This window comes from Sturnus vulgaris, chromosome 24, assembly GCF_052056855.1.
Source record: "Sturnus vulgaris isolate bStuVul1 chromosome 24, bStuVul1.hap1, whole genome shotgun sequence".
Lineage (NCBI taxonomy): Eukaryota > Metazoa > Chordata > Aves > Passeriformes > Sturnidae > Sturnus > Sturnus vulgaris.
Window position 1 is genome coordinate 3,051,831 of NC_142266.1, and position 23,019 is coordinate 3,074,849.

The window sequence follows — 23,019 nt, forward strand, 5'->3', positions numbered from 1 at the left end:
AAAAGGAGGGAGTTATTGTCTGTAGGCTCCATCCTTCTAGCCTGCTTTAGTCCTGTGGAAACTGGAACTGAGGACACAGGTACAGGCTGCTGAGCTCAGGGTTTCTGTGACTGCTTGACTCCTTTCTCCTCTCTGCACCGCGTTGACCGTGGCAGTAAAACTGCTGCCGACGCTTTTTTTTAACAGTCTTGACTAACGCTCCCGAGCTTGAAAAGCCACCATCTTCAAAACTTGAAAAGAAGCTCCCGTGGCTGTTGCTACAGTGTGCTGGCACGATGTGCCTGGCTCTCGGATGTGTGTTCTACCCCTCCGGCAGTTTCTGGAAGCATTCTGGGGAGCCTGGCTTGCCGTGAGAGCCGGGGGCAGCAACCGGGAGCGAGCGTGTCTGTGCTTGCGGCGCTCGGGCTGCGAGCACAGCCCGGGGGCAGCTGCGGCCGGGGGGACCCGGGGCAGAGGCGGCTTCTGGCTCCTACCGGCCCGGCCCTGTGTGCTCCTACCGGCTCAGCCCTGTGTGCTCGTACCGGCTCGGCTGGGTGTGCTCGTACCGGGCCGGGCCTTGCCCTAGGCTCTGCTCGGCCAGCGGCGCTGTCCCCGCGTTCCAGGGCTGGTACCGGGACTGTCCCCGCGTTCCAGGATTGGTACCGGGGCTGTCCCCGCGTTCCAGGATTGGTACCGGGACTGTCCCCGCGCCGTCCCAGGGTTGGTACCGGCGCTGTCCCCGCCTTCTAGGGTTGGTATCGGGGCTGTCCCCGCATTCCAGGGTTGGTACCGGCGCTGTCCCCGCGTTCCAGGGTTAGTACCGGGGCTGTCCCCGCATTCCAGGGTTGGTACCGGCGCTGTCCCCGCGTTCCAGGGTTAGTACCGGGGCTGTCCCCGCATTCCAGGGTTGGTACCGGCGCTGTCCCCGCGTTGCAGAGGCGGCACCGGCGCTGCCGGCAGCTTGCGCGGCGGGGCGGGGCGGGGGCGGGGCCAGCCTTTCGGGGGCGTGGCATCCTTAGGCCCCGCCCCGCCGCCGTCGCGTGGGGCACGCCGGGATCGCCGCGCGCCGATCCGCGCCTCCCATGGTGCCCCGCGCCGGCTGAATGGGGCAGAGCCAAGATGGCGGCGAGCGCGGCTCCGGCGGGCGGCGGGTCCCTGTTCGAGTGCCCGAGCTGGTGAGCGCCGGGGCGGCCGAGGGGGATGAGGGGCGCGGGGCTGCGCTCCCCGGGGCCGCAGAGTCCTGGCCGGGCCGATGGGGTCCGGGCCGGGGCGCGGCCCTGCGAGTGCCGCCATCGACAGCGCCGCGGGGGGCCCTGGGCCCTCTCTGGGGTGCCGGGGCTTTTCCCAAGAGCTCTGACAGAATACGTGGTGTGGTAGGAATTAAACATCCTGCTATGTGAATGTATCCGGTACGGGAAATCTGAAACTAGCCTGGGGTTTTTATTAGCTTGAGTTAAGAAGTCAGGGCTGAGTGAAGTGTTGGTGAAGAAGCATCGCGACCATGCCTTCGGCTGGGTTGGAGTCGTGGGAAAGCCGCGTTGGAAGAGATCCCTGAAAATGTCCTGCCTCACCCTCCTGCCAGGAGTAGAGCTTTGGATCAGGGTACCCTTGTTCATTTGTTCTGTTTTGATGCATCACTGATGAGATCTTGGCTCCGCTGCCTTCTTTGGGTGCCAGAGCATTGCGATGGGTACCGTTGTGTTTTATATCGCACAAGCACACCACTGCACCTGAGAGCTGGAGCAGTTCTGTGCTCCAGCCCTGCCTGTCCTTGCAGAGTCCAAGCTGTCCCTGCTCACTCAGCTGTGTTGTACCTGTCAGTGCTTTGTGATAGTGCTCAGTGCATGAATGTGTTTTAGTTTAGACCTGGTTCTTAAGTGCCTGCTTTTGTTGGTAAAGCTATTTAACCCTCTCATGCAAGAGAATTCCTCATGTATTTTGAGTCTTATTTGTGCAATAATAAACATCTATATGAGATAGGATGGCATTCCATAAGATGATGACACAATCGACCAGATAAAGCTAAAAATTATTCCAGATATTCAACTTGAAATTTGTAGTATCATCCATTTTTTCCCTAGTGTTTTAATACAACAATGATCACACTATGTGTTACGTTCCTGGTAAGTTGGAATGGCTTGTACCTTTGAAAGCTGTAGATGGAGGAGCTGGGGAAGTACAGCTTTTGAAATGTTCAGCCTCAGTGGCTTGCATGCTATTACAGAAGAAATCCTAAAGAAATCCCATCTGGAGGAGAGAAGTGTAACACCTGTAACTGTGAAGGCCTCTTCACGTGCCTGTTTTGTGTCTTTGGCTGCAGCAGGGCAGGGTCTGACAGGGAAAGTTTCCCTGTGTTCCTGCCCGGGGTTGGTTCTGAAGCACAAATCTGTTGTGCTGGATGAGAAATGAGGTGGGATCTGAGGGATGATCCAAACCCAGGGGTAAGGGGGGCATGTTTGGGTTCCAGGGCCTGTTCTGTTCTAAGATTTTTTTGTAGTTCACTTGCTGCAACCTGAATATCCTTTTACAGTAATATTCCAAAATAGTTCTTAGGTACAGCAAAGTTCGTGTCTGGACTTTCTCCTTATACATTGTTAAGGTAACTTTTTATTTTCTCTTGGACTCTGTTGTGTGTTTGCACATTGTAATGGTTTTAGGGACCAAGTTGGGTGATTGTGTGTTTGAACCTGTGAAGTAAAGGAGGGCCTGAGACAATTTGATCTTGTCCAGTTGGCATGTGCACAAAAGGCAGCTGACACCACTGAAAGCTTTGTGTTTTTCCTTAATGCTTCATTTGAAACCCAAAAGCTGTTTCATAAGAGTAAAAATTAAAAAGTTAACTAGCAGGAAGCCAGCAGAGCTTCCAGTCCCAGTGTTTGTGTTCTGTTGAGCAGTGAACCCAAAATGGGAAGTGTTGGGTGATGCTGACTGGTGATAACCGTGGTCTCATCCTGAGGAAGCAAGGAGCTCTCCTACCAGCTGGATTTATTTATTTCTGGTTATTTTTCTGTTCTGCAAAACAAGTAGAGTATATTTCGTGCTAAAGCTCTGGATGCCTTCTGCTCACATGTACTGAGCTGCACATTCCAGCTCGTGGTTTTAAAGTGTTTGTTGCTTTCAGAGCCAACCAAAGAGTGCACAGGTATGATGTGGAATCAGTGATGGGCCTTTCCCAGGCAGGATTCTCCAGGGTGGAGGTGCTTTACAGAAGCAGGCTTGGACCAGTAGTGGTGTTATTCAAAGCTCTGACTTGAGAAGGTGTAAAGGTACCCTGCAGGGAGCCTGGTCTTACACAAGCACCAAAAAGTCTCCTGTACAGGCAGCACTGTAGGGCTTCATTCCAAGAGCTTTGGGCAACCAAAAGCATGGAGTTGTAGAGAGTCTTCACAGTCAGAAGCAGATTCTTCTGTGAATAATCTTCTCTATTAAAATCAAAATCACAGTCTTTACCTTTCTATTTATTTTCCTGCTTCTAAGGAAAGCTGGTTGGGGCCTGTGAACACCAATCATAAGAGAAACACGTCTTAGATATAGTCAAAAGAATTAGCTTTTTTCCTTGCCTTTTAGTTGTTGCCCATGCTTTTGAGCTTTGCCTCTTTCATTGTACCTATTCTTTCATAACTTGGAGAGTATCTGAGTACCCCATTTCCAAAAATGACTTCTGTGCTGAAATTCCCAGTTTTCATCTGATTTGTGACTTTGATTTAGGTTTTTGTGCTGTTATAGGTTACTTCTTCATAATCTATACAGTATTTGTTCTTTCTTTCCTTGTGTGTCCAGCAGCTAAACCTAAGACAGATGGAAAGCAGTGGTTGCCACCTGAATAGTATTTGCTGATGCCACGGCATGTTTCTGCATGTTCTGTAACTCCTCTGTACATGTTAGCCAAGATTTGGGCTGTGCATTTGCAGTTGGCATAAGGAGGATACTTTTATACTTCCTGTAGATTAAAATTTAGCCATTCCATGAGATCAGAAAATGCCTTTAGATAACAGTTACAAATCTTAATTTGATTAAGACTTTTGCAAACCTCCTGAGCTGGCTTTAGGTAGTAAAAGTGACTTCTCTGAGGTACAGATTACCTGGTGTATAGTTTTGAAGTGAGAATCAGATGTTTAATGGATATCATGTGCCTGTCCTTTTGTCCTAGTGTAATTTGTATTTGGAATTGTGACTCTTTACCCTCTTTGACACACCACATAGTGGGGATGTCAGGTTTGTCCTGGAATGGACATACATTAGCAATAGTGCATTTGAAAGCAGCAATTGTTTCTCTTTAGTTTCTGTGACCAAGAACTGGCAATTCTTGGCAATGCTTTTACACAGATTTCTGGAGAGTATGAGCTCCAGAGTTCTGCAAATTCCACCCTGCCCTTGAAGTTGGGCATGAAGGTGTGTACACTAGTCACAGAGGCCAAGATTTTTAGGAAGTGGCTAAATTTAGGTTCTGAGTCCACGTTTAGAAACCCAAATAACTGACCTAGTTTTAAACTAACACAATAGAATTATGGCTGTCCCATCTATGTCCTTAATAGCAATAACTCAAAATTTCTTGCAGTGACTTACTTTGGTCAGGCTGCTGAGTTTCAGCTTGATATAGATGTTGTAACCCTGTTGGCATGTCAGCATTGAATCTGCACTGTGGAGGAGATCCTGGTTTGTAAAATTTCAGTTCTCTTACTTGGCACATTCCAAAGTGCTTATGGCCTTGTCCTTCTTTTCCTAAATAGTTTATCTTTGTTACAGAGACATGGCCTGGCCTGTGGAGCATGAGGTAAAGAAACACAATTTTCTGTTTCTAGTACAGAAGAAATATTTCTTTGCTTGTAGGTATTTAAATCATTTAAAAACCTGTGCTGGAACTTGGTTTTCTTTGGTGGTATCCTATGTAAATATTGAACTGCTGATCATTGTAAGCAGTTGATATCTTCCCTAAGGCCACCAAATCCGTGCATGCAGCTGCTGAGGGAAATCCCAAGTGTCATCATGTCCAGCTGCTTGGCCGTGAAGGGAAGGGACTAATTATGCAAGGCAGCAAACAGAGGAGCTGTGTCTGCCAAAGGCTGTCAGAAGGACCCTCTCTCTTCAAGACTGTTCTCACAGGAGCACAGGAAGTGATCATTTTAGGAAGCATTAGAGGATTCAGACAAGAGCCATGCATTTATAAGGAATTGACTTTGAGGAGGTAATGGCAGTTGAATAGAGCCTGTGGTCTGACCCTATTGGTGGTGGGGTTTTTTATTAATTACCTGGACAAACGTGACCACAATACTTGCTATGACATAAGTGTGATCAGCATAGAGACCAGAGAATTATCCACTCCTTCTGGTATAATATGATTATCATGACAGTAAAAACAAGATAAAATGCAGAAGTGTGTGGTGGAAAATAGAGACTAAGAACAAGAATTTGTCTAAGCCAGAAAGTAGCTTCAGAAGTAAAAGGACACAAGTTTATCTTCAGAAATAGAATAACAGATAGACAAATATACAGTCTGAGCACAGGGTGACCATCAGTCACCAGAAACATATAACTGTTCAAAAACCAATGAAAACACTCTACACTGCCTGATGAGTGATAATTTGGGGCATCCCAAGCACGTGTAAGGCTGGGTGGGGAATGGATGGACAGCAGCCCCTCGGAGGAGACCTTGGGGGTGTTGTTTGATGAGAAGCTCAGCACGGCCCACCCGTGTGTGCTGGCACTCAGAACCACCCCCTGTGTCCTGAGCTCATCCCCCAGCAGGGGAGGGGGGGATTCTGCCCCTCCTCCCTGCTCAGGTGAGACCTCACCTGCAGAGCTGCTCCAGCCCTGGGCTCCCAGCACAGGACATGGAGCTGGAGGAGCCAGTCCAGAGGAGGCCGTGGAGCTGCTGCGGGGCTGGAGCCCCTCTGGAGCCAGGCTGGGAGAGCTGGGGGTGCTCCCCTGGAGAGGAGAAGGCTCCAGGGAGAGCTCAGAGCCCCTGGCAGGGCCTAAGGGGGGACTTTGGAAGGGAATGGAGGGACAGGACACAGGGAATGGCTTCCACTGCCAGAGGGCAGGGACAGATGGGATTTTGGGAAGGAATTGTTCCCTGGGAGGGTGGGCAGGGGCTGGCACAAGGGAGCTGTGGCTGCCCCTGGGGATCCCTGGCAGTGCCCAAGGCCAGGCTGGACAGTGGAAGGTGTCCCTGCCCATGGCAGGGGGTGGAGTGAGATAATCTTTAAGGTCCCTTTTAACCCAAACCATTCCGGGATTCTGTGTGTGTGTAGAGAAGTGTCAGTGCTGTTGTGAAAGGTGTTCATGAAAATGAATAGTCTGTGTTACTTGTACTTGATGAAGCTTACCTTTACTTTAAAAAGGGAATATTTTTTATAAATTAAGGGAAAAAATAAGAAAAATTAGAATGGAAATTAAAGAATGTGATGAAAAATTATACGGAGATCAAGGTGTCAGAATAAGAATGTCTTCCTGGTAGATATAAATGTTACAATCCTGTCTTCCTCTGATTTCTGCAAGTAAATTACACTTCCAATATCTCTGTTCTCACTCTGAAAATGTAGGAATAATCTTATGAAATAACTGTTCCATTGTTGCTCACTAATTAATACTAGTTTTCTTATTTAATTCAGTGTCATTTGAATGAATTTTTCATATTATAAAATCTGAAGTTCTCTCTGATAGAATATTTATGGCCTTGTTCTCAAAAATTAAATTTTTATACAATTTCCAAATTGCACTGTATTCCATGGAGACTTTGTTCCCGAGTAAGTAACCAAGGGAAACAAAACAAGCCAGTATCACCTAATTCTGTGTGGAACTGCATTTGAACAAGAAAAGGTGCACAGGGCCACGGTGAAGTTGGGCAAATGCTTTAATCCAAGTGGAATGCTTTATGCAGTCAAAGCAGGAACGTTTCTAATCAGAAATCTTCCAGAAAACACAGAGCAATTTCTTAATTCAGTAAAGGTCTGTAATCATCCAGTCTGAGCCACAAGCTTTTTGAGCTGTGTTGTGTACAATTGGAAATTTAACAATAAGAATGCTCTAAGAGCACCCTGACTTTGCTGCATGTCATTTCCAGATCACTCCTGAAATACACTTTAAAATTAGCAGCATCAGTTGATATCTGCATTTCTGACTCACGGTGGTTTAAGCAATAGGTTGAACTGTTAAATGTAGAAAACTGGTATTTGAATTCTCTTAGAGTGCCTGGGGTTTGCAGTTTGTCACTCCTTTTATCAGTTCTCTACTTTGACTTCTTTGAGTTCCTTGGGCTCGCTGTTAGAGAAGGAAAGCTCTGGTGTGGTGTATCCTCCCCTTTTCTCTCTGATCTGAAGAATTTCTTTAATGCTGCTGCTGATGCTCATGTTCTCCTTGCCAGCCAGCTCTGTTCATTCTCTGGAAGACTTCACATCCCCCTGGGAGCTTTGGCAATTCAGGAGGCAGTCAGAGCATCCTGTGTTGTTGGTGGTGTTGACCATCACAACCAGTGCATTTGCAGTGTTATTTTCAGGTCACTTGCAGGATGCTGCCCTGGGGAGGCACTGGGGACTGTGAGGCTCCATCTGGAAGCTGCAGAAGACACTGCTTGTTTCTCATTTTCCAGCACCAGCACTCGTGCTGGAGCCAAGTTGTGATAGGAGAGGGCTGGCCTTGGGCAGTGCTAGGGGCTCTGTGTGTTCTGTAGAGAGGACATTCTGCTGACCTCAAGTAATTCTTTATCCTTCAGAACAGTGTAGGAAAATTAGTTTAGTGGATATTTTAGCACATTAGTTAGTGGAAAAGGACATTTTTAACATTGGACATAAGATAGGAAAAAACTGCTCTCCTGTAACAGCATAAGGCCAGCTTTCTAACAAACTTTCTTCTAGGAGATTTTTGCAAGAGATTTCACATTTTACTCCTTGATCCATGAGGTGATGGGGCACAGCATGTGAAGGGTGACTGATACTTCCAAATCCATGCATTACTTCTGGTCTTTGGTGACTCTGGAGCTAATTAGTTTTGAATATAACACTGAAAAATTGTTCTACTTTTTTCATTAAAAGGCTCTTCAGGTATCTGACTTGGGCAGCCTCAACTGTGACATTGACTTAAAATATTCCAAAGGAGTTTTCTGTCAGAAATTACTTCTGTCAGTTTGTTTTCATGGTATCATAATCAGTATTTCCAGCCTTCAGTGTTTTGCAGGAATAGGTAGATGGGGGAAATACTGCCTACAAAGGATTCTCAGTCCAGAAGAAGCCAGAGAATAGGTAGGTTTTTTAAGCACTTTAATTCATAGCTGAAGGCACTGCCTTGTAATACTGCTGGGCTTGGTTTATCTGTTGAAAATAAAGTTGAGGGTAAAGGCAGAGTAAAAATACGAGCAAGGGTGAAACTAAAATAGAGGGGGCAGTGAAAAAGCAGAGCTGGTATGCAGCAAAATCTGACCATCAGACAGAATTCAACTGTGCTGGGGCTCTCCTGTGACCTGACAGGTACAGGGAGGAAGTTAGGACAGGCTGACCATTGAGAATCCAGGAAAAGATCACTGAAAGGAAAAGCAGAAGCCAGACTGAGTTAAAAGTAAACTTGTAGAATGAATTTGTTGTAAGGTTTACCTGTTTAGAAAGAAAATAAATAATTGGGGAAGTAGCTGTTGTTTGATCAGAGTAAGGCTGGTGTGTGAAAATCACCGAAAGCTGTGGTGCAGAGTAACCAGAACTTGACAATTTCAGAGAAATGGGGGAAAACAAGTTTTCTAGTGCTCAGAGGCAGAAAGAGGCAATACTGAGAAGTGGACAGGAATCCAGGAAAGGAAGCTGTGTTTCAGTGCAAACTGAACACACTGAGATCTGCAGGGAGCACAGGAGGAGACAGCAGTGCTCAGCTGTAGCCTGGCTGTGACTTGCTCAAGCACTGCCTAAGAGGAGGAGGAGCTTCCCCAGCTGTGCTGGAGCGACTTCAGCTCCTCACATGGACTGTCCCCCACATTTGGAAGCTTTTCTGCTTGGTGGTCTGTCCCCCACATCACCATAATCCCATTTCACCCTTCAGCAGATTGGGCTGGAGTTTGGCATCCTCTGCTTTTGCTGCTGCTGTTTGTTCATCCAGAACAGTAAGAGTCAATATTAACCATATACTTGTTGGAGTGGTATGTCCACAGTCTTTGAGAAGGGCCTGACAAGAAAACTTATGAAAGTCTCAAGTGGTCAATTCAGAAAGGTCCAGAGAGATCTGGGCAGGCTGGTATAATGGATTGGAAACAAGAAAGGAAAATGCTTGGGAAAGAAATGAAGTAGAGTAACAGGAGACTGTGTTCTTAAATGAAATCATTGAGGGGAGCTGACCTTGCAACACAGAATAAACCAGTAAATGTAAGGCACACCCCAGAAAAGTGAACATCTATATTTAACCCCTTCAAACAACTTCAGCTACCAGTGACCTTTGTTTCTTCAGCCACCCTGGGAGCATCACTGCCCATTGTCACTGTTCCTGGGCTGGCTCCATGCACTGAGCAGAATGGGAACGTGATCTCTGCAGAGTTCCTCAGCAGGGCAGTGGTGCAGCCAAGAACTAGGTCACTGCTGCTGCCTGGTCCAGCCTTAGAGACAAGCAGCAGAGATGCTATGTGTGCATCTAGAGATGCAGATTCTGAGACAGCTGAGCAGGAAAAGCTCCTTTGCTGTGAGAGCTGAAGGATCCTGTGTGGTGCAGGGCAAGGTGTTGGTACCACAGCAGTGTCCTGGCTTTGAGCTTGATCAATGCCCAATCTGTGAGTTCAGCCCTGTGCTGGCCTTGTCTTGCTGTGATCTGCTGAGTCCCTGCTCCCTTTGCCCAGTGGGAATAAGGCTGCTGGCAGGTGAATCTGCTCCACAGGAGGTGAGCAGGAGCAGCAGGGTGGGGGAGCTGGCTGCTGTTTGTGTGCACTGTGCTGCTGAAGGGCAGGGTCCCCCCAGGGCTGCAGACTGTTCTGTGTCACCTGTGTTGGCAGGGAGGTGTGGAGGAACACTGGCTATTGGCCAGCACCTGTGTAATATTCCAGGTGTGTGCAGAGCCCCTTGGAGATTTTTGCCATCAGCAGCCTAGAGAGGAAAGGCAGTAGAAGTTTCTGTTCCTCTCAGCAGCCAAGAGTAGAGATGTGCTATTTTGAGGGTGACATGAGAAAACAGAGCTCTTCAGAAAACAGTCCCACCCTATCCCATCTCTAGTTGTTGGTCTCTTCCTGCCTCATACCATGTGCTCTCAGGTCTTGCTGTTTGTTGTATAAATCAGATGGTTTTCACCTGGAAAGGTAAAGATTGAGATGCTTCGTGTCCTGTTACCTTCACTCTTACCATAAAAAAAATCTTGGTTTATGTGTTGTCAGAAGGAATCTGCAGGGAGGAAAAGAAAATTATGGGATTTTTCATATTTTCCCCAAAATACTTCTGCTTACATTTGTGTAGGTTTGGTCTGTAGCTTGAGCAGCTCTAATACTAATAACATTTTTATTACATGTTTTGATGCTATATTTTTCCTTTCTTTATCTTCCAGGGCGGGGAAACCACCACCTGGCTTACACCTGGATGTAGTCAAAGGAGACAAACTCATTGAGGTATGGAAGTAGGGTTTGATGGATTTGGTGTATCATTTGCATTGGCACCAGCAGCAGAACATTCCTCACCGTTTTCCACACTTATTCATAAGTATTTCATTTCTCTCATGTATTCATTATCTTCAGATCAGTTTGTTTTGCTCTGAAACAAAGAATGAAGTGACTTTTCCCTTGCCTGTGCAAGGCAGCCTTGTGGCATGCAGGGCTTCCATCAGTTAAACCTCTTCCCTTTGTACTGCTTGTTTGGGAAACATGTCTGGTCAGTTTATTTTTTTATTTTGTATTACAGTCAGATGAACCAGCATCCTGTGTTTTGCAAGAGTGCTGCTCTGTCCTGCAGTATGAAATACAATCTGATTTGATTTTTCCTCCCACATTCAGGATCTGTGAACAGTGTTGTGATCATCACAGATACAGCAAGTTATTTTTATTACAGCACCACCTCAATCTCTATTTCATATTTTGTAAGTCTCTTTACCGTTGTTGACACAGAGAACCCAAACCAGTGAATGTATTTCAGCTGTGGAGAGACTCCTAACTTGAAGCTGACTGAAAGAGAAATGTTTCTGGGTGTACTGGTTTGACACTGACCAAATGCCAGGCACCCACAAGTCATTCACTTATCCTCTCCTGCTACAGCTGGGCAGAGGAGAGGGAAAAAATTAATGAAGGGCTCATGAGTTGAGATAAAGATTGGGAGGAGAAAAACATTCTAAGGGCAAAACAGGTACAAATTTAAAGGTATAAAGTAAATTTATTACTAAAGAGTTGGAGAATAACAAGAAGTAAAATAAGCCTTTCAACACCTTTTTTTTTTCCCCCTAGCCTCTCCTCTTTCCCACCAGCAGCACAGGGAGACAGGGCGTGGGGGTTTTGGTCAGTTCATCACTTGAGAACTTTTTCTGTTCACTCAGGGAGAGGACTCTGTTCTCTTCTGTGCCATGGGGTCCCTCCCACACAACACAGACTTCCCAAAACTGTTGTGGCATGGGCCACTCATCCATGGGGTGCAGTCTTTCAAGGCTAGGCTGCTCTAGTTTGGAAGCAAGGGTCCTCTCTCTCTATTTGGGTCTCCCAATAGATCACAGCTTTCTCTGGCATCCACCTGCTCTGCCATGAGCACTTTTCCCATGGGCTGTGAGTGGATCTCTGCATCCCCTGTGGACTTTGTGCATTCCAAGGGGACAGTTTTGTGTCACCATTGTCCTCACCACAGGCTGCAGAGGAATCTCAGCTCCAACACCTGGAACACCTCCTCCCCCTCCTTCTCCATGACCTTGGTGCCACCATGTTGTTTTCCCTCACATGTTCTCACCTCCTCCTCTTCTCTGTCTAAAAGAAAAAACTGCTGCTCATAGGAACCACTGCCAACAAGTTCAATTTAAAGATAATTTAAAGATGCTTGCAAGATCCCATAGCACCGAGGCCAATAGGTGTCAGAGAGTTTTGCAGTTTTGTCTTTTCTGGTAGCCAGCAGTAACCAAGGAAGACTGTTGTTAAATCCTTTAAAAGAAGGATTTACTGAGCACTTGATACTAACCGAGCCATCAGTGGCCCAGCCTCGTGCAGAGGCCTGAGGGTCACCCTGTGATTGCTGGGTCTGCAAAGTGCAACAGCAAAACAAGCCATGCAGTGTTTAAGCTCAGTGTGTGAAGGAAGACACTGGGTTATAGCTCAGAGGCACAGAACATTTTGGAAACGTTATCTTGAATTAAAGGCAATAAAATTATCTTCTCTGTTGATGATTTGTTGCAGTACTTCTATGAATTTGTGTCTTTACAATGTCAGGGCAGTATTGTTTGTGTGTGACAGGTGCAAATGAAAACTTACAGGATGCTTTTGGTTTCAGTTGTGGGCAAGAATGAGAAATGGTTTGATCAGTTTCTTTGGTAATTGAAATTGTGAGGTAACTGCTTGCAGAGCTGATCAGTGTTTGTGGAGAAATAAATCAGCTTCCACTTGGTATCAGCTGTGTTTATATAGGACTTACTTTCAAATTTGCAATAAAAGGAAAAGTTAATACTCATCTTTTTTTACAGTGTGGAATCATAGAATTAACTAGTGCAAAGGTGTTGAGCGTGGGAAGAGTCAGAATGCTGAACTGAATGAGTAAGGAACTGCAGAATATGGGATATAAATCCAATGCTGGGAAATTAAATCCCCAAAAAACCTAACCAGGGTTCCTCAAAAGCTGTGATATAACAAACAGTTCTGGTGTTCTTGGATCAATAGATAGGTGGAAGAACTCTAATCTTAAGAGAAAATATCAGTAAGACTAATGAAATTATGGTTAAGAAATGCAAAGAAAAGCCTCACAAAGGCACATTAACATGTAGAGCATTCAGGGAGGAAGTGGAGGGGTCTATTTACAGGTGGAATAAAAAATGAAATAAAATTCAAGAAAGGATTGAGGAGACTACATACTAGTTTAAGATCTTCATCTGTGGCTTATACTTTCTGGTTAGCTCTGAAGGTCTTGTGAAAACCAGCGTTTGTGAAGAGACAGAAACTGATGATAAAGTGGCCAGGTGAGAGCAGGACTCAATAAACTCAATATAGAGATTTCTCATGGTTTTAATCTGAATATTCTGAGGCTTTGAAATGCATTGCTCTGCACCAGAAAAATCAATTCAGGGGAGACACCTGCATGACAGCATCTCTCAGTTGGAGGAAAATCACTTGCATTTTGCATTTTTACTTCATTTGTCATTAGACCATGTACTTACAGGTGAATTGCCAATTGAGCTGTCATTGCTGCCTTATTAAATGAAACGTGGATTCACAAAGATTTTTTTTTTTGTGGTTGAAATCTTAAGTATTGGCACTTTTGGGGATTTTCTGCCATCACTGAGGGGATTGATGGAGTTATCATTCTGTTTAGCTGTTTATTTTCACAGAATTGTGTGGAATTTAATAATCTCATAGTGCTGGTTGCAACTGGCCAGAGGTTTAGAAGTTATTTTGTTTAGTCGTGGGTATCAGAACTGATAAATATACACACCTTGATCACCTAAATCCTCTTTTTTTAAGATGGCAGGCCAAAATATGTTAGTCAGAAGATTTCTCAAAGCAGTCACTGTCATGAATTAATGCTTTAATTTTATACCTTGGGTTGGGGGGGGAATAAGAATTTAATAGAGTATTACCTAAAGGACCAATCAGTTGTAAAATTGTCATGATGTATACAAGTGTGGAGTCATGTTGTTCAATGAATTCTTTTAAACATACAGAAATAAATGCTTATTACTGAAAACCAGATGATGAGAACTTGCAGCATGGGGGCTGACAGGTATGGAAAATCCAACCTGGAAAATACAGAGCATGTGTGGGGGAAAAAAAGAAAAAAAAACCAGTGAGGAAGTGCCATGTGACTGTAGCAGTGCTAAAATATAGTTGATAGGTAGGGGAATAGATGTGATTTGCAAAATGATCTGCAGTACAAACTGAGGTCCATGATGGGATTTTTGTCCTCACAGATAAGACAGTATAAATACTGCATCTTGTTCCAGTCTGTGTCCTTATTTTCTGTATGACTCGGTGGTGCCCCAGAGTGAGTGAGTGGCTGTGGGTGCTGCTTGTATGATCTGACAGCTCAGGAACCCCCCAGCCCTGGGCCTGGCCCCACACACACTGGTTGGAGCTGAGCTGTCACTGGTTTGGAGCTGGCAGAGTGAGGAGCCAACATCTGCTTGGCTGCAATGAATGGTGCAGAGAGGGAGATCCTTGGCATCACCTCCCCAGAGCCTGGAATCTGCTGCTTCCCTGGAGCAGCTGGGATGTGCATCTGGCCAAAGGCACACTGATCCAGCCCACTCAAAAGGGGGAAGATGAACACAGGGGAAAAAAAGGCTTGGCAAGCCAAAAGCTTTTCTCATGGCAGTGGGATCAAGGAGAGGATTGAACAGCTGGAAATGCAGGGGGAGAAAGCCAGGTGCTGAAGCAGGCAGAATGTTAGTTCATCTCAGACCCTGTCATGGAAGCAATGCTCTCCTGAACCTAGATGTGGGTTTTTTTCAATGGAAGATGTATCAGCATTCCCTGGATGATGCTGTTGAAACATGTGGGCTTTGGTAAATGTTTCAAAAAGCAGGAGAAGCCTGTTAACAGATATGTGATGTGCTGCCAACCTTTGCCTTGTGCAGCTGGAACGGGAAATACAGATTAGGTGAAGTTTTTGGGATCCAGTGAGGAAGTTCTGCACATGTCCTGCTCAGTACTGCAGCATTCAGGTGCAAAGAATTCCTTTAACAACATGGTCTGGTAACATAAATACTGCAGGACATTGTCAACATGTCCCTCACTTTATAGAGATGTTTTATGAAACTGATATTAAGAGTTGTAAGATATTTTTTAAAGAAGAGATTAGATCTAGGATCAATAAAGAAGAAATACCTGAAATTAATTGTTTACTTGAATAGACTAATATGAATTCAGATCACACCACTTAGTATAGTTCTGCATCTTTATACCAGAGGTCTGAAATCTCCTGTAGGTCCACTTCTGTACAGAAATGTCATTTTGATGTCCTAAAGCAGACCAGAGATCACCAAGCACAGGTTCCTATCTTAGACAAAGCCTGAGGCCATCCATTGAGGAATGTGTTAAAATCTCTGGGAACAGATGTCAGAGAAAATCTCCTGTATGAGGTAGTCTAATGCTTTGAAGAGTGTCCTTCCCACACTGTCCAGTGTTGGCTGGTAAAGAAGGGAATAACTGGGACTCCCATATTCAGCTGTTCTGACTTTATAAAGAGCAGATTTGAGTTTATGTATTTAACAGTGCCCGACTAAACTGAAATATTGATGAGCTGTGGATGCTTTGTTTTGAATTTGCTCTATTTATTCACATTCTTGAATTTTTTTCAGGAAGATCCAAAAGATTCTAGGAGTCTAATATGCTTCTCTGTTTGATATTCTACCTCAGAAACTCATCATTGATGAGAAGAAATACTATCTCTTTGGGAGAAATCCTGATCTGTGTGATTTTACCATTGACCACCAGTCTTGCTCTCGGGTCCATGCTGCCTTGGTCTATCACAAACATCTCAAGAGGGTTTTCCTCATAGATCTGAACAGCAGTAAGTAGTGTGGCATTTAACCAGACAGAAGAGCTGTGCTTCAGTGCTTAAAGATTCTTCAATCTTAGACACTTTTTCCTTTTCCATTGTTGTCTGCACTGTGGGCAAATGGATATAATTGGAATTTGCATCATAGGGAAAGACAAGGGTTAGGGCAAAGGAGTGTTTGCTCCAGTTAGCATACAGCTGCCTTACTGGGTGGTTCAAACAATTCTAACTTGTCAGAGGCCAAAGGAAAGGAGGAAAGTGACTTGGCCTTCCTGTCACAATTTTAGTGAAGCCTTGTCTCCTGAGGGTGATCTCCCAAGGTCTAGAACCTGTCAGCTGGGTTTTTGTACTGTCCAGACATAGTACCTTGGGATCTGCAGGAGTACAGAAAGTAAAAGGTGTTTTTATTTATGTCCAGTGTAATTTATTTCCAGGTATAATTTATTTGCAGTGATTTTTTGAGGACTTCTGGTGTGTTTTATCTCAGTTTGTGAGATGATGGGTGTGCATAGCTGATGCTTTCAGCAGTACCTCAGTGCCTTACACCTTGAAACAATTGTTACAGTTTCTGAGATTCTCAGACATGAACTGGAATACCATGAATCCCAAGCTCATCAGAGTATTTTGCATTTTGATGTCCTCAGCACATGGCACTTTCTTGGGTCATATCCGTTTGGAAGCTCACAAACCGCAGCAGATCCCCATTGACTCCACGGTTTCCTTTGGAGCCTCCACCCGTGCGTACACCCTGCGAGAGAAGCCACAGACACTGCCCTCAGCAGTGAAGGGGGATGAGAAGATGGGTGGTGAGGATGAGGAGCTCAAGGGTTTGCTGGGGCTGCCAGAGGAGGAGACAGAACTGGATGTGAGTATGATGGCACACTGCTGGCAAGGACAGCGTTCCCTGCTCGTTTGCTTTCTCTTGGAACTCATTTAGGTTGGAAAAGATCTTTGAGATCATCAGGTCCATAAATCTAACACTGCAAGCTGTTATGACCCACTCCTGAAGATGAGGTTAACTCAGCTCCTTTTTAATACATCCCTTGGGGCAGATTGGAGTGAAACAAGGCTGAGTGACCAATGTTTATTTTTTTTTTATATATAGGGTTTATTTTAGAACCATTAGGTTGCAGTGGAAAGGAGGTAGATAGCCATTTTGGTTGTAATGATGTATAATAATACAGAAAAACAAAAGTATAAAAATACCACTTAAAAAAACAGAACAAAAAGAACAAAAGGAAACGAGTAGAAAGATCTCAGCCCCAGCAACAAGACTTGATGTCCATTGGTTGAAGTGATGGTTGCAGTCTTGATCCATGAGGGTGATGAGAGAAGCCCTCAAACCACAGAGTTTAATGGCTTTAGGTGGAACACTCAGGTACCTCCCCTGGGCAGGGGAAGTTTTATATTGTCTGTTGTAAGACTCTGGATGTCATGCAGTCCTGTGGTGAAAGGCCCAGAAATTAGTCTGGGGGTACTCTGATGGTTTATTACCCTTCCAATACATGACCGTGGCTCTCACATCAGTGCAGTTGAGCCAGTTATGCCCCATCAGAGGGAAGAAAACCTTCAGATCCAGATGGGAATGGGAATGTCCCAGTACCTTCCCCAGAGGAGGAGGGGTCAGAGAGTTGAGGAGTTTGGTTTTACAATGGAGCCCTTGTATAAGGCAGGACATTGCCCTGATAGAAAGTACTACCCCCCCTCGAAGGATCTGCTTCTCATCAGCCCCTTCCCTTAATGTGGTTCAAAACCCAGCTTGTTGCTAAACAAGGGTTGATTTGACATAGTCATCCTCTGGGCTGTTCCTTCATGCATGTCAGCAGAGCACCCCCTGTGTTTGCAAATGGCCAATTGTTTAAACCATTGACATTTCAGTCTGTCACACAGGCCCACAAGACCCTAAACCTTGTCCTTGAGTTCAGTGTCTAAATGTCTTTTATGAATGGTGACTAAACAACTTCCCTGGGTAATACTTCCTTAGGTTCAGGTTTTTGGGATAGTCTGAGGTGTCTCCTACTGTCCAAAGCACCTCATCTGCAATGATTGTCCTGTGATCATGCTGTGAATGCTTCCCTGTTCCCTCAGTTAGCTCATGAAGAGGGAGCAGCAGTGTCTGTGGCATTCACAGACTCTGGATATGGGACAGGACCTCTCAGAATCATCAACCAGCTCAAGCAGGGCCACCTGGAGCAGGCTGCCCAGGATTGTGCTCCATTCTAAATATCTCTGCAGAGACCCTGCAGCCTCTCAGGGCAGCTCATTGCAGCCCTGAACCTCTGCTTGTTCCTCAGGGTCTGGAGTTGAAACTGAACAATGTCCTGGGGTCCTCTAATGAGGACAGTCTTGTGATTAAATTAGACTTCATGCACTAGTTGCTTAAACTCTTTCATTTCTAAATTTGCTATTAGAATCTGACAGAGTTTAATACAGCCCACAACAAAAGGATCTCCACACTGACCATTGAGGAAGGGAACTTGGACATCCAGAGGCCAAAGCGAAAACGGAAGAACTCCAGAGTGACGTTCAGTGATGATGATGAGATCATCAATCCGGGTAAGGAGTTTCCTTTAATCCTCAGCTGATGCCTTCCTTCCAGTGTGTCATAGGGATTCCTCATGGGTGCATATGGATAAGGAGAAGATAAATTTGGCAGTCAGTATAAGCTGCCACCACATCTCACTGAAGTCTGTGACCTCTTTCTATTTCTTCTGTTCTACCTGTAAAGTAACTGCAAGCTCTGAGCAGGATGGGGATATCAAACTCAGCTTCATTGTTCAGTCCTCTGCCAGATACTGGGGAAATGTCATGGGTCCAAAAGGAGGAAGGTGGTTTACGTTTTTTGCGCTCTTTAGAATCCAAATGGGAACAGAACTTGTCTGCTTTTCACCTGTCCTTTAATGCTTTCTTTACCTGTTGCCTCTGGGATGTGTCGAGCTCAGAGGGTTTTTCTACTTCTCTGCACATCTGAACCAAGTCATCCCTAATCTTCATTTGAAGATGTCTCCAATTCCATATTAGTCTTTTTTTCTCCCTTAGCTATTCTGTATTAATGGCAGTCTTATCAATCATACTTTATTTGGGTAATATTCCTGTTAATAAGAGTATCTAATTAATGAGCAGGTATTTTGAAATACAGTGTGGAGGTGGTTCCTTTGGCACCCAGAGTGACCATTTTGGTTTATAATGTCATGCAGTCAGTGCTCAGAACATCCTAATGCAAACACCAGTCATTCTCATCACAAAAAAAAAAGAAGATAATTTTTCTAGACTTTCAGAGACTGACTGCTGCTGCCTCCTGCTTCAAGGCCCCCCTAAGCACTTTAGGGACTGGTGCTGTGCCTTCAGCACATGCAGTGCCTTGTCAGCAGCAGCGTCCAGCCCAAACTCCAGCCTGTCTGATCCCAAACCACTCATCCAGCTGCTGCTCCCACTCTCCATCTGAGGGAAAGCCAGGATGCCTGCTGAGCCACCTGGAGACAAAGCCACTGGATGTTCCTCCCTTTATTTGGTCACACTTGTGCTTACTGGGAGCTGCTGGAGTGCTGGCTTTGGGAGGACATGGTCTGTTCCAGTTTTTCAGTGGATTCCTTCACCCCACAGAGGTTCTGTTTTTCCCATGTGCCCACTGAAAGCATCACTGGTTGTGTTCACTGTTCTTGTTTTGCAGAGGATGTGGACCCGTCTGTGGGGCGCTTCCGGAACATGGTACAGACAGCAGTGGTCCCTGTTAAGGTACAGGATTCTCTCATTACTCTGATGAACTCACTTTATGATTTATGAATTGCACCTTAGAAACAGTGCTCCCACATGGAAACTGTTTCATTGTTAAGCAGAAGTTATGTCTGTGTTTCACAGTTGTCTTTTTTAGCAAATTTGACCATTTCCCTTCGAACCAGCTTTAGCTTTTTTCTTTAATAACACATGGGATCAATGATTTTTTTTCCTCCCAAAACCAAACACTTTCTAAAATTCAGTGCATTAGTTCCAGGCATCAGATAAATCTGTGGGAAATGTGGGAAATAGAACAGGAAAATGAGAGTTTATTTAAATACTGTGTTTGACATTTCATAAGTTTGTGTACTAGTACGAGAAGGTTTAGGCTTTGCTTTGAGTGTGTTGCCAGTGTTCTATTTAATTGGAATATGCAAAGAGGAAGAAAGATCCTGCAGAACTTCAGAGCAGCTAAGCCACTGTATAACAGCAATTTCACTTGTTGCTGGTATAGACTAAATAACATCATGTGGAGGAGGAGAATATTCCATAAACCCAGACTGCAGGAGAAGATTCCAATGATCAGGAGCTAAATTACCCAAACGATCTAGAAATTGCAGTTTCTTTCTGTGGGGAAGGGAAGGTTTGTGTTACAATGCTCTCAGGAACAGGGTGGGACTTGAGGTGTCATGTACAGAGCCAGGAGTTGGACTCAGCCTTGTGGGTCCATTCCAACCCAGGACATTCTGGGACCTGCTTGGTCTTTGTTCAGGACAAGCTCAAGACTGGCAGAGTGTACAGGAGGTGAAGAGAGGTGCTCAGACTTCATCTAAGTTACACCTGAGTGTCAGCTTTTGTCTCCCTTCCTGCACTGTGCACCTCTAAGAGTTCATTGTTGTGGTTTTCGAGGGAACCCAGAGGAAACCTTGTAGGGCAGAGGTGTGTTGGCACTTTGTATGTGTTAGATTTAGGTGCCTTTCGGGGGAAATGGTCTTGACAGCCAGTTGAAACAGGCTGACGGTTTCCTGCATTGTGAATAATTGTTGAACTCGTGGTGTGTGCAGAAGAAGCGCCTGGAGAACTCGGGCTCGCTGCCCTCGGACGAGTCGGCGTCGCGGCGCATGCAGAGCTTCCCCTACAGCGGAGGATTGTACGGGGGGCTGCCCCCCACCCACAACGAGGCGGGCTCCCAGCCCCACAGCGTCCACGGCACCGCGCTCATCGGGGGGCTGCCCATGCCCTACCCCAACCTCGCCCCCGACGTGGACTTGACTCCAGTTGTGCCCTCCACAGTGAACATGAACCCGGCTCCAAACCCCGCCGTCTTCAACCCTGAAGCTGTGAATGAACCCAAGAAGAAGAAATACGCCAAGGAGGCCTGGCCGGGCAAGAAGCCGACCCCATCCCTGCTGATCTGAGCTGGGCTGGGGAGGGCAGGAGTCACCAACTCCAGAAACTTTTCATGTGCGGTATCGTCTTTTTAAAATTTCAGTGTCCTAACAGATGTAATATCAAGATTGGAGGAGTGAAATATCCTTTAAAGATCTGTCTTCAAATGTTTTTATATGTCTGTTAAAAAAAAGAAAAAATACAGCTCCCATCTCCTTTTGAACCAAAACCCCTACAGCCTTTTCTTAGCCACTGTCCCAGAGGTCTTTATGCTGAGTTTGGATCCACAAGTCGAAGGGGCAGTCACACAATTTAATTATCACTTATGGCATGACCCTGCAGGTCCGTGTATTTCAGTGCTGAGCTCGCTGTGGTGACACTGTTCCTGCTGGACATGCTCACAGCAGAGCAGCTCTGTCAAGAGGAAATGTTTGTGGGGCCAAGCCTTGCAGAATCTCGCTGGAAGGAGTTGTAAAACTTCCAGAATATGGGTCAGCTTTTATTTTTTATGTTCTCAAAACCCCACCGATGTGGGACATTCTCTTTTTTTTATTATTATTATTTTCAGTTTGGCTACAGCTTGTTTTAATTTCCACATAAAACACTAGATCATCCCATGAGTCATGAGTTGAGATGGATAAGCAGCAGGTGGGTTCCTTAGCTTGTTCTGGTGCTGCAGAATGCAGTCTGTGGGATGGAGACAGGGTGCAAAGGATCAGGCATTGTCTGTGCCATGGTGACTCCCCTGGAGAACTCAGGGTGAAGTTAACACAGTGGAGTTTCTTTTAGACTTGGTGGCCCCTGTAACTTAAATAGTTTCATTTTTATTTGCAAATGGAACTTTTAAGTTGAGAGTATATGAGATTCAACAAGACAAAAAGCTGAGAAGACTGGCATGTTCCACACACACAAATATTTTGGCTGCTTGGAACTGCAGGTGAGAATTGAGTGCTACTGAGAGCCAGAATAGGAATTCTCAGTGGACTTGGGTTGTTGCTCAAGCCCTTTAGTTCCTTGGGTTTAGATTTGAAAATGATTCACATACTCAGACATACTGTGGCTGTACTTTATGCAAGGTAAGGCCAGAGCTCTATTGTTCTTCAGTTCACTCTGGATTTTTGTACACACTCTAATGCAGTTCAGCTACAAGTTACATTCCTATGCTCTTTGGGGGATCCAGGAAATGTGCATCAGAATGAGAGCATGTACCTGGCTGTTGACTGTGTGCAGGATTGCAGCTACTTGGGGAAGTAGTGCTGAGTTGCTGGGATGGGGCTGTGTCCAGTGAGCTGGGATGTTGGATGGGCTGGATCAGTGCTGTGTTCAGTGTGTTGGGATGTTGGATCAGTGCTGTGTTCAGTGAGTTGGGATGTTGGATGCATCTGACCCGTTTCAGACAGATGCCCCAAAAATCTGTGTGAGTTCTGCTCCACAGTGATTGCTTCTATCATGTTCCTGAGGTGCCAGCAGGCAGCTGCCCAGCTCACAGGAGCCATGGCTTAGAGACTGCTCTGTTCCCTCCCCACACCATCACATCCAGCCCACACTGTTCCCTGTGTGGATTCAGCACCTGCTCCATGATCCAGGTGCATTGCTCTGTTAAGTTGCCATTGATGATTCAGCCTTGGGGCACTTGTTCTGCTTCCAGGTGCTCCCACAATGACTCAAAATCTTCCTGTCTTTAGTCTGGCCCGTAGGATTTTCATTTCCCAGCCAGTTGCTTTCTGAAGGCAACTCTTTAGGGTAAGACTAGTCAGGACAAACAGAAGTTGAGCAGGTTTCCTTCTTTTTGTTTTGGGGTTTTATTTTGGGGGGAAGAGGGTTGGGTTTGGGGGTTTGGGGGATTTTTTTTGCAAGTGGCTCTTTGCAAGATTTTTCTTGATACGGGAAACTTCACTGCTCGTTGTTTTTTAAAGCTCTTCTCCTCCCAGACTCTGAACCAGCTCTTATTATTTCAGAGCTTAGGGGCCACAGCTGGCCACGAGGGGGACAGGAACATCGAGGAGCTTTGTACAGACATTTGTACACTTGTGTAATATGTAATAGGCCTTTTCACACTTCTGTTGAGCTTTTTACCTGTAACCTTTACTATGTTGTAAATTAAATGCAGATTTTGCCAGGTTGGAGAGTGTAGTGTGTTTGTTCCAGTGTGCACTGGTACAGCTGAGCCTGCCCATGGTGCTGTGGCTCCTGGGAGGATCCTACCAAGGCAAAGTGCTCTTCTCCCTGCAGGCCTTGTCCTTGGGCAGCCTCAGGCTGCAGCTCCTAAAGCTGCCCCAGCTGCTTTGTGACCTGCTCTGCTGCCTCAGGC

At 45.6% G+C, this 23,019-nt stretch overlaps 1 protein-coding gene and 1 non-coding gene across 2 annotated transcripts; both read left to right on the forward strand.

The window, feature by feature from the left end:
- Window positions 1-1,037: 1,037 nt before the first annotated feature.
- Window positions 1,038-22,829, forward strand: PPP1R8 (protein phosphatase 1 regulatory subunit 8). Its single transcript, XM_014881303.2, has 7 exons — window positions 1,038-1,154; window positions 10,480-10,540; window positions 15,464-15,617; window positions 16,250-16,470; window positions 18,017-18,161; window positions 19,276-19,340; window positions 20,384-22,829. Exons 1-7 carry the CDS (start codon window positions 1,099-1,101, stop codon window positions 20,735-20,737), a joined length of 1,056 nt encoding a protein of 351 aa, XP_014736789.1. The 5' UTR covers window positions 1,038-1,098; the 3' UTR covers window positions 20,738-22,829.
- Window positions 12,064-12,228, forward strand: LOC148221285 (small Cajal body-specific RNA 1). Its single transcript, XR_015808359.1, has one exon.
- Window positions 22,830-23,019: the final 190 nt, after the last annotated feature.

Excerpts from the sequence above, each read along its gene's own strand:
- PPP1R8 (XM_014881303.2), top strand. The coding sequence starts at position 1,099 with ATGGCGGCGAGCGCGGCTCCGGCGGGCGGCGGGTCCCTGTTCGAGTGC. Across the intron at positions 1,155-10,479 it reads CTGTTCGAGTGCCCGAGCTG|GGCGGGGAAACCACCACCTG; the intron begins GTGAGCGCCGGG and ends TTTATCTTCCAG. Across the intron at positions 16,471-18,016 it reads AGGAGGAGACAGAACTGGAT|AATCTGACAGAGTTTAATAC; the intron begins GTGAGTATGATG and ends ATTTGCTATTAG.